This window comes from Cololabis saira, chromosome 19 (genome assembly GCF_033807715.1).
Source record: "Cololabis saira isolate AMF1-May2022 chromosome 19, fColSai1.1, whole genome shotgun sequence".
NCBI lineage: Eukaryota > Metazoa > Chordata > Actinopteri > Beloniformes > Belonidae > Cololabis > Cololabis saira.
Window position 1 is genome coordinate 5,453,771 of NC_084605.1, and position 11,417 is coordinate 5,465,187.

The following is an 11,417-nucleotide window of genomic DNA, read 5'->3' on the forward strand; positions in this document are numbered from 1 at the left end:
AGCTGGATACGTTCACAGACACGGTACTGGACTACATCAAGTTCTGCACTGGAAATGTGACTGTAGACAAAACCATCCAGGTTTTTCCGAACTAGAAACCCAGGATGACTAACCAACTCCGCTCACTCCTCAGGGCCCGCAATGAGCTCTGTACAGAGCTACTCGAGCTGCCCTTTACAAAGGAATAAAGAAAGTCAAAGCGGACCACAAGATGAGAATAAAGTCCCACCTGTCCAGTAATAACTCTCGGGAGGTGTGGCGGGTGTACAACACATCACTAACTTCAGAGGCAGTGATGTGTCAACCGCAGACCTGAGTACGCAACACACAGAGGAGCTGAATGGTTTCTTTGCTCGCTTTGAGACACCACAGCAGCACTCAGGTGCTCCAGCCCTGCCCACCCCCCCACCAGGATCCTCCATAACTCCACTCACTGTACAGGAGCATGATGTCAGATGGGTGCTCCTGACAGTGAACACCAAGAAAGCTGCTGGCCCAGATGGAGTTCCAGTCAAGGTGCTAGGAGCGTGCGCCCACCAGCTCACCCCCATCTTCACCAGGATCTTCAACACCTCCCTGGCCCAGGCAGTTGTCCCCTCCTGCCTGAAATCAGCTACCATAATCCTGGTACCAAAAAACTCTCCTGCCACCAGCCTAAACAATTACCGCCCAGTGGGTCTCACCCCGGTAACCGCCAAGTGCCTCGAGAGACTAGTTCTTCACCACATAAAGAACCACCTCCCCCCGGATTTCGACCCCTTCCAGTTTGCTTATCAGGCAAATAGATCCACTGAGGATGCCATCGCCATAGCTCTACACTCTGCTCTGACCCCTTGGAGCAACAGCAGAGCTATGTCCGGTTGCTGTTCGTGGACTACAGCTCTGCTTTCAACACTATAATCCCAGACATCCTCATCACAAAACTGACCACCATCAGCCTAACCCCTCTCACATGTGCCTGGAAACTTTCTCACCAACCAACCCCAGACTGTGAGACTCGGCCCCCACCTGTCCTCCGCCCACATGCTGAGCACCGGCTCTCCACAGGGGTTTGTGCTGAGCCCACCCCTGTACAGCCTGTACACCAATGACTGCAGTCTGACCCACAACAACAACCTCATAGTGGAGTTTGCTGTCGACACTACGGTGGTCGGACTCATTTCAAAGGGGGACGAGGCAGCCTACAGAGAGGAGGTCCTGAAGTCGACAGCCTGGTCCTCAGAGAACAACCTCACTCTGAACACCTGGAAAAACCAAGGAGATCATTGTCAACTTCAGGAAACAGAACACCGACCCAGCCCCCCACTACATCAACGGCCAGAGAGTGGAAAGGGTCCACACCTACCGGTTTCTCATCCGCAAACATTGGGTAAGAGACATTGTCAGAGTTTGACATTCCCCCAGTTTGTGTTTTCTGTTCTGCCCCACCTGTTTTCCATCTGCCCTGATTGTTCGCACCTGTGTCTCATTATCCCCTGTGTTTATCTGGTCTTGTCTTTCCCTGCTCCCTATCGGTCCATACTGTTTGCTCCCTCCATGTTCTCCTCGTGTTTCTGGATCCCTGTTTTGTTCTGCAAGTTTTTGATCCAGCTTAGCAGCGCTTTGGTTTTTGATTTTTGGTTAGATAAACCCTGTTTTTGGAACTCCTGCCTCCCGCTCTCCTGCATTTAGTTCCTGAACAAACCACACCCCTGACAGAATGGACCGACCAGCATGGACCCAGTGGGAGAAAGTTTTGCCTTCTGGCAATATGTCTAAAGGGAGGCAGAACTCTCGATTCCTGGTTGGCAGGACCCTGATGAGGAGGAATCTCCCTTGTGGGGAACATGCATGGCTCGAGGGGGGCCCGGTTGTTCTCAGCCCCAGGGACATTACCCATTACCTGGGCCATACCCCAGGGTAGGAGACGACGGCGGTGGCGGCGCCAGCCCCAGCTAGCCTCTGTGTCGGCGGTGGTCCCGGACGCATCAGCCCCTGCTCCGGTGATGGTCCCGGACCCCCCGCAGCCAGCGCCGGGGACCCGGGTTCCCCCGAAGCCAGCGCCACGGACCCGGGTTCCCCCGCAGCCAGCGCTGAGGACCCGGGTTGGGACCCGGGTTGGGACCCGGGTTGGGACCCGGCGTGGGAATGTCACTGAACAAACAGGGATACTTACGCACCAAACATGTCAGTTCACCGCGCTGTGACGCGGACAGGTGACCCAACAACTGGTCCAAATTATCAAGCGATTTCGAATTTCTTAACCGCCCGCACAGCAAGCTTTCATCCGGCTCTGGCACACCGTCACATTCATCCGCCACCGAAGCCACAGCAAGAGCCGGGCGCACCCCGTCACTCAGTTCCTGACTCAAACTCGGCTCAGCACGGGTGTAATACGGCTTCAAAAGATTTATATGACAAAGACGTTTAGCCTTCCGCCGACCGGGTGTTGCTATAATATAGTTCAAATAAGAGACCTTTTCAACCACACTGTATGGACCTGTATATTTTGCTTGGAAAGGCGAACCAACGATAGGCAAAAGCGCCAGAACCTGGTCGCCTGGACTGTAGTCATGACGCACGGAACGACGGTCATACAACTTTTTCATTTTTTCTTGGGACACAGACAATTTTTCCCGTGCCATACAACCAGCAACAAACAATCGATGACGGAACCCGTTTACATAATCCAACAAACTGCTAGGCGGGTCAGTATCAACGCAGTCCCCCTTCAGCACTGCTAACGGACCCCGCACAACATGTCCAAAGACCAACTCATTTGGGCTAAATCCTGTGCTTTCTTGCACTGCCTCTCGCGCAGCCAACATGAGCCACGGGAGCCCCTCTTCCCAGTCTCTATCCATCTCCGTGCAATAGGCACGTAGGAGAGACTTAAGCGTCTGATGGAACCGCTCGAGGGCCCCCTGGCTCTGCGCATGATAAGCTGTCTATTGGTTCTGTCTAATACGCAGCAGCCTCAACACTTGCCCAAACAAGTTAGACGAAAAGTTTGACCCTTGGTCACTCTGAACCACTTTGGGGATACCAAACACTGAAAAAAACTGCGACAATGCCTTAACCACAGCCTTAGTTGTAATCGACCTCAAAGGATATGCCGCCGGATAGCGGGTGCTCTGACACATCACCGTCAGCAGATATTTACAGCCAGACTTGGACGGCGGCAACGGACCCACACAGTCCACAATGAGGTGCGTAAAAGGTTCACTCGCAACCGGGATAGGTTGCAGCGGCGCCGGCTTGAGACTCTGATTAGGCTTTCCAGTTAGCTGACAAACATGGCAGGTTTTAATGTACGCGGACACATCACGCTTAACGCGCGGCCAAAAGAAGTGTTTCAAAATGTTCAAATACATTTTGCGCACACCAAAGTGTCCACACTCATCATGTGCCACCTTCAAGACAAGAGGACGAAACTTCACTGGCACTACCAACTGGAAAACGTCACCCTTCACACACTCATTAACAACAGGGACCCACTTCCTGAAAAGCACGTCATTATGCACCAAGTAACCATTTGCAGCACTAGATATTTCCGAAGCAGACAAGGCACGCTCAAACACCTCTTTCAATGACAAATCATTACGCTGCTCCTGTACAACTTCCCCGTGTGACAAGGATAAAGGCAGTTCAGATAACAAAGGAACCTCTAGAGCTACATCACTGTTAGTGTCAGGCCCTACTAGAACAGCCTTGCTCATAGCTCGCGTAATTACGCATGATGACGAAACATCTGGCAACACACCGGAGCTCTCCTCAGACACAAACTCAGACTGACAAGATGTAACTACAGGCGATGGAGGCGGGTCGGCGAGAGGTGTGGATGGAGTATCAGACCAAACCCGTCTACCAGCAAGGCCGTTGCCCAAAATCAAATGCACACCATCAATAGGCAACGCCGGCCGCACCCCAACAGCCACCTCGCCTTTAACCAGCTCACATTCAAGGAACATTTTATGCAACGGAACAGGGAGAATTTTTAACCCCATCCCCCGACTGAGAACACGGTCACCAGTGTCAGACTCTTCAGACAAAAGGTAAAACGGAGTCAACAATGTAGGAATCATACGCCCCAGTATCCCTCAGAATTTTTATGGGGACCTTCACATCACTCCCTACAAGTGACACAAAACCATCACGAACGAAATGAGCATAAGCTGCCAACACATCTGGTTCACAGGAGTGAGGAACAAACACCTCCGACACACAGCAACTCTTAACAGGTGCAGCAAAGGCAGCAGGCCTAACACCAGATCTCTTTCCCCCGGCTTTAGATTTTAACACAGGACAATCTGCCTTCCAGTGCCCTTTCTCATGGCAATAGTTACAAACATTGCCACTGTCAAAACTGCCACCTGCCTTGGAGTCAAACCTCCCAAAACCAGCTTTCTTTGAACGCTGCCTCTCAAACGTGTCATCAGCCCCAGTTCCACCCCCCCCAACATCACGAGCAACAGGGCGCTCCCTGAAACTGCTTTTATAAAGCAACATATACTCATCCGCTGATACAGCAGCATCAGCAGCAGTAGTGACTTTCTGCTCTATGATGTACGTGGCTATGCGTTCCGGCAAATAATTTTTCAACTGCTCCAGAATCATCAGATCACACAAACTGTTAAACTCAGTGACGTCAAGCGCAGCTAACCACCGCTTAAAGTGAGTGGACAGGTCCCTAGTGAACTCCACATATGTCTGACCATTTTTCCTCTCCCAGGACCTAAATCGCTGGCGATATGCCTCCGGCACGAGTTCATATACTTTAAGCACCGCCGCTTTTATCTTAACGTAACTAGAGCTGTCCTCAAGGCTCAAAGACGAATAAGCCTCCTGCGCTTTCCCCGAGAGGACACACTGTAACATCAGGGCGCAGTCTGCATCAGACCAATTTCTAGCCTTGGACACACGCTCAAACAGTAGAAAAAAAGTATCTGGATCCCTTTCATTAAACTGTGGCAGCCAACGCAAATTGTTTATATCAAAGCGATCCACAGAAGACTTAGACCCCTGCTCGCCCTTAACAGACACATGCTTCTGCAACTCCAACTGTGCCATCTCCGACTCATGGCGGAATCTCGCTATTTCAATCCGTGTTTTACTTTCCAATTCATGTGTTTTACTTTCCAATTCATGTTTTCTAAGTTGTAACAACAAAATCTCCCTCTGCTGCTCAAAAGTTAACCCGTGTGCAGGCACAGCCACCTCGCCTGACATGAGCTCAAGCGACACCAACTTAGATTTTATAGCAGTTTTAATATTATCCTTGAGACGCCTGTCTCCCACAACCTCCACTGAAAAATGACCTGCAACCGCGAGCAACTGCTCCTTTGAAAGCGCATCCAAAGCCTCCTGAGACGGATTGGCAATAAATGCATCCACCACAGACATGATAAATACTTAGACCGAACAACAAGAACAAACTTTACGCACACAACTGGACCCGACAAGCAACTGTGCGCACCAAAGAGGAATAATCCTCCGCTCGGCTTGGAGTTTCCCCGCTATTTTTTCCAAAACAAAAGGGAAAAGGTTAACCCAAAAATAATGAAACAAAAGGAGATGGAGATCCCAGCCAAAAAGAACAAAAGAAGGGTCAGCACAGGGCCAGCCACGCAATGGGCCGTCGGACCACGTACTTTCCCCACTAAATAAGAAAAACCAAGATAAACCTATAACCAAACAAAACCGATAACAGGACCACCGGCAATCTCCAACTCAAACTAAAATAAGAAAAACTCCGCACCAATTCACAGACAACTACGCACAGCCACCCTGTCGGTCCAGCTGAAAATAGCGCAAACAGGACAAACAAGCCAAAAAGCTCCCTCAAAAGAAACAGGTAAGTAACCCAAAACTTCGTGCAAAGCCACAAACAAACTTAGTTACTTACCCTGCAAAAGCACTCCAAACTTAAAGTCCTTTCCCTTAAACAAACAAATCCAAACTAATTACGCACACCTGTGCCAAACCAGACTGCAGCCCAAAACAGGCCCTTAACAAGCTGCTACAACCTTATCAAACCTAAAGCTGCAAGCACTAAACTGCACAACTAGGTATTAAACAAAGGCGCATACTTCACTCATTAAAGCTTACCTAGACGCAAAATAACCGGGAAAAACACGGCACAAGCCCCCATTTGTCATGCCGGTTACTCACCAAACAGCTATGGACGAGCCCCCATTTGTCATAACCCTGGCTCAAAGGCCATGACAAAAGAAGGGGAAAGGACACAACGTACTAGTAAATTTAAGATATTTATTAAGGTAAATCAATAAACACAAATAAGATAAGGAATGGGATGTGTAAAGTCAGTAAAATCAGTAGTATGCATGTGGATGTGTGTAAATGTGCTGTATGGTGTTGTGTGTGCAAAAGGCTCAACAAAACCAAAAGGAGTGCTGCCAGGATGAAAAGAGAGAGAAAGAGAGACTGAAGCCCCAGCCTTTTCTCTTCCTGAGGAGCACCCAGCCCAGGTGCTCCAGATCTAGCAATCAGCTGGCTCCACCTCGAAGAGGAAAACAGAGAGAGAGGGACTGAGACACAATATAACAGGCCATCACAATTTTATTTTAGTTTTAAAACCAAGAACATTTAATCCTCCTTGGTTGTAGGAGTTACTCAGGATGTTTTTATTGAGATAATGACATAAATAATAAATATAACTAAAAACTAGATACTAGATAATAAACTAAAAACCAGCCGACTGAAACGGTGCTGCAACAATTCTGCCCCATGAGTTTTGCAGGGGGGGGGGCTGCCCTTTTCTACCAGGAAACAGGATGTTTATTCCACCAAAACAGCTGGGTGTGGACGCGACCGGACTCTCAGTCAGAGTGAAACTACATCTGCCATAACACATGTGGAAGAGGCATTAAACGCGGCCAGTGAGGTGATCCGAGGACGGAGAACAACTGCTGATAACCGGATCAATACTTAAAAGTTTATTTCACTCCTGAACTTTGTCTTTTGACTCAAACAGCTGAAGGTAGGAACTTTATCTCACTTCTGATTTACCCGCAATCATTGATCATTTTTGTGTCTGAAGACAAATCTACATGATTGCTAATGAAAACATTTTTTTTCTTCATTTTTTTTATTGGTTTTATAATGGATCAGAAACACTGTGAGGATCAGCCGATGATTAGTTTTTTTCATGGATCAAACTTTGGTGTTTTTATTTCCTGGAATGAAGCTGTCGTCTCCAGCATTAAAGTCAGACTGCATTTCCTGTGGTGCCTTTCAAAATAAAGTTTGGTTCCTGGAGGAAGTTGTTTGCTGCTTGTGTAACTGCTGTGTGATGAGGCTGTGAAGGAGGAGGACACGTATCTCTGCAGGACAGTTTCACCTCTGAGCTTCTTCACATTTACAGGAACCAGACTCACGTAGAGGCCGAGTCTCTTTCTGCTTGTTCAAGATTTTCAACTTCCTGTTAGTGCAGTCACAATATTTAATGTTTTTAATCTTAGAAACAGAAAAGGAGAAAACAGAAAAGGAGAACATAGAATAGAATACCTTTTATTGTCATTTCCACATGTACAGTGTATAAACATTACTATCTTGTAATAGTACAAAAAATATGTAGAAAGAACTATGCATATAAATAATAAATACAAATGGGCTAAGAGAAAGCTTCAGAGCACGTCGGATCAGCAGATACGGCTGTATCAGTGACTTCCTCCACCTCCCACTGGTTTCTGACTGCATTCAAGTGACATACACACTAAAGAGAGGAGCAAACCAGTGCAGCATCAGCTGATCTCTGTCCAACACCAGTGATGTGTGTTTCTCTGCAGATGAAGGTGTGTGTGTGAGCTGATGTGGACGTGAATTCAGCAGAATGGACCAATGTGAGGACAGAGAGGAGGGAGTCCCTCCCTCTAAAACCTCTCTGTGTGGGGAACATGAGAGTCGGAGCAAAGCTCAGAGGTGAGATGAGCATCTCTAACTGTCCCTGACTCTTCTGCAAGTCAGAGCTCAAGACTCACCAAACCTCATTATTACAGGAATCAACCTGGACCTGGACCTGGACCTGGACCTGAACCTGGACCTGGACCTGGACCTGGACCTGGACCTGAACCTGGACCTGGACCTGGACCTGGACCTGGACCTGGACCTGGACCTGAACCTGGACCTGGACCTGGACCTGGACCCAGCTGTGTGTCCTTGAAGAGCGACCAGTCAAAGGAATATGTTATTAACTTCAAAGGAGAGCAACGTTCTGCTGTAAAGAGGTGAGTTTATCAAAATGCTGCCAATGATTTATGTTTAATACTTTTTAAATTGACTAAATATTTTTTATCTGTATAACTACTTTTCCATATAAATAGAATATTTATATTTTGAACTTTTGTCTTCTATCAGGGTCCATCAGAAAAGAGACTCTATTGAACATGAACCCAGCTGTTTGTCCTTGAAGAGCGACGGGTCAAAGCGAAGGTTTATTGACTTTGAAGGAGACCAACAGTCTTGTTTAGAGAGGTGAGATGTATTTAAATGCATTAAATGTATTTAAATCAGTCCTCATGTTAGGAAATGTCCACATGTTTCTTCCTGAGTAGATCCATGTAGTCCTGGACCCCTGTGGTCCTACATCACCTGATGGTGATCTGAGCTTCCTCCTCGTAGATCTTCATCTCCTGTCAGGAGCTTTTTCCTCTGGTTGACACATCTGGAGGTCTCACCTTCCAGAAGACTGATCCTGATGATGACCCAGAGTTCCTCAGCTGCTTCATGTCTCCATCAGTTGTCCATGTTCCTGATCTTGTTGTAACTGTTCAATGAGGTCACATGTACGTTCTCAGTGGATTAGCAGGACTAGTAAACCTTCAGCACCACAGCCAGTCCTTTGATGGACTGTCCTCATCCAAACAGGACCAGCTAGTGTTTGTTTCTGTGAGGACAGACATGATGTGAGTTAATTCTTCCTGGTTCCTCCACAGAGTGGACCAGCAGAGCTCAGAGCCTCCCAGCGGTCCGTCTGTCCAGCAGCATCAGACACAGCTAGACTCCATATTTCTGGTCTGTACATGAACAACAACTGCTTTTCCATCTGTTCTGTTGATGTTTGTCTCCATGCTGGTCTCTGGAGACCAGTGGACTGTCAGTCTGTCCAACATGGGTCTGATGTTTGTCTCCATGCTGGTCTCTGGAGACCAGTGGACTGTCAGTCTGTCCAACATGGGTCTGATGTTTGTCTCCATGCTGGTCTCTGGAGACCAGTGGACTGTCAGTCTGTCCAACATGGGTCTGATGTTTGTGTCCGTGGTTTCAGTCTGATTGTGTCCTTCATGTGGTCTTCTGTTCCAGCTGCTGGAGGACAACATTGTCCTGTTTGTGAAGAACGAGCTGAAGAAGATCCAGAGGGGTCTGAGTCCAGATTACCCAGAATCCCTAGAGCATGTGTTGGAGGGTGAGGATGAAGAGCAGAGGAGGAGCAGGAAGAGCTTTGTCAAGATCACAGTGAACTTCCTGAGGAGAATGAAGCAGGAGCAGCTGGCTGAGCGTCTGCAGAGCAGTAAGAGGATTTCTCTGAACATTTAAGCTGCACAACATTACACCACAACATTAAAACCACTGAAAGATGAAGGGAGGAACTCTGCTCATCTTGTTCCAACAATGTTCTGCTGGAATCAGATCTGCATTCTTGATCCACTTGAAGGTTATTTTGACCGTTGACACCCAGCTAAACATTTCTGCAGACCAGTCGCCCCCACATGGTCCCAGCACCCCCCTAGAGTAGCACCCTCCCTGTACAGGACAGTGTGGACCTCAATAAACATGTTTAACCTACCAACACCACAAGATACCTGGAATATTTCAGTCCTGGTTTTCCACTTCCAGGAATTCTGTTGAACTCCAGATTATCTTGATGGTTCTGCAGATTATTGGATCAGATCATCGTCTGGTGTTTTCAAATCCTAAACCTGGAAATCCACTTCACAGACTCCACAACAATAACAAGAACACAACAACCCACAAACCCACAACCCACCAGGGCTGTACTGCTAACATCCTGGTACTAGTAACACCAGGACCCTCAGATGTTCTTGTCAATTCCACGCCCTGAATGTTCAGAGGTGTTTTGGTGGTAAAAGGGATTCTACTCAATATTGGACTGATCTACAGGAAGTGGAGAGCTGTGAGATGGCACGCCTATGGCTGCTGTGTTGGTTCTGTGTACTGCGCTCTGTTTGTTTTGTGTTTGTGTTGTACCTGTTACCTGCTTTACCTCTTACACTAAAGAGGAGCTCTGGCTCATCGGGTGTTCAACCCCATCGGACATTTTTCCCACTTTACTCACTCGCTCCACGGATCTCTTGGATATTGTGGTGAAGGGAACCGCGTTTTTCGCCAGGGTTGTGCGGTGGACTAGGCGGCAAAGGGGAAAGCGAGGTGGCTGCCTGGTTCGCCTCCGCCGGCCGGGATTACGTCCGCCGCTTCCTGGAATATTCCTTGGAAATGTGAACTCTATTCCTAATAAGATGGATGAACTCCGGTGGCTGGTTGCAAGGAGCAGCGATTTCCGATCCACGGCCATTTTTGCTCTGACGCCATCGATTCCTGAAGGGGCTGTGGAGCTGGAAGGCTTTTCCGCATTCCACGCCGACAGGGACTTCGAAGCGGTAGGCAAGACGCGTGGCGGTGGACTGATGTTTTTTGTAAACAACCGCTGGTGTTCTGACGTGACAGTGCTTCACCAACACTGTTCCATGGACATTGAATCCCTCTTCATCCTCTGTCGCCCATTCTACTCCCCCCGTGAGTTCAACTCATTCATACTCGTATGTGTTTACATTCCACCGGATGCTGATATCACCGCAGTGGTAGACACACTGGCACTGGCATACTGCACCATTCGCCAGGCTTACCACTCTGTCCCCCGTGCCGCACTGGGCAACTGTGACCACCATCTCATCCACCTGATCCCTCGCTATAGGCAGAGACTAAAGCTCTCCAAACCTGTAGTGCGGCATTTCAGAGTGTGGTCCAGTGAGGCATGTGAGAGTCTCCGCGCCTGGCTGGAGAGGGCAGGCTGTGACCAGGACTTTGTCCAGTGGGCGGGGCCTGAGGCTGGGAACAACTTGGATGAATACATGGACACTTTGACATCATTCATCAGCCTTGGAGAAGAGATGTGCGTTCCCCTCCACTCCAGAAAGACCTTCAATAACGACAAGCCCTGGTATTCAGGCCACCTCAGGCAGCTGAGGTCGGAGAAGGAGGCGGCCAGGCGCAGTGGCGATCGGTTCAGACAGGCCAAGTACGGGTTCGCTAAGGCAGTGAGGGAAGCAAAATATCGCTTCGCTGAGAAACTGCGGCAGCAGGTTTCTGAGGGGAACTCCTCCTCTGTCTGGAAAGGCCTGAAGACCATCACGAACTGTAAACCAAAGCCCCCTCAGACGTCTGACAACCCCCCCCTGGCA

The 11,417-nt window shown here is 48.6% G+C and overlaps 1 protein-coding gene across 1 annotated transcript in view; it reads left to right on the forward strand.

Annotated features, from left to right (window-relative positions):
- LOC133419759 (uncharacterized) overlaps positions 1-11,417 on the forward strand; it is a 113,954-nt gene that overhangs the window by 19,927 nt on the left and 82,610 nt on the right. The window contains exons 9-13 of the mRNA XM_061709171.1: positions 311-777; positions 988-1,149; positions 1,259-1,369; positions 8,620-8,760; positions 9,292-9,508. Of these exons, the coding sequence (XP_061565155.1) occupies positions 311-777; positions 988-1,149; positions 1,259-1,369; positions 8,620-8,760; positions 9,292-9,508 (1,098 nt within the window). The remainder of the gene's footprint in view (positions 1-310; positions 778-987; positions 1,150-1,258; positions 1,370-8,619; positions 8,761-9,291; positions 9,509-11,417) is intronic.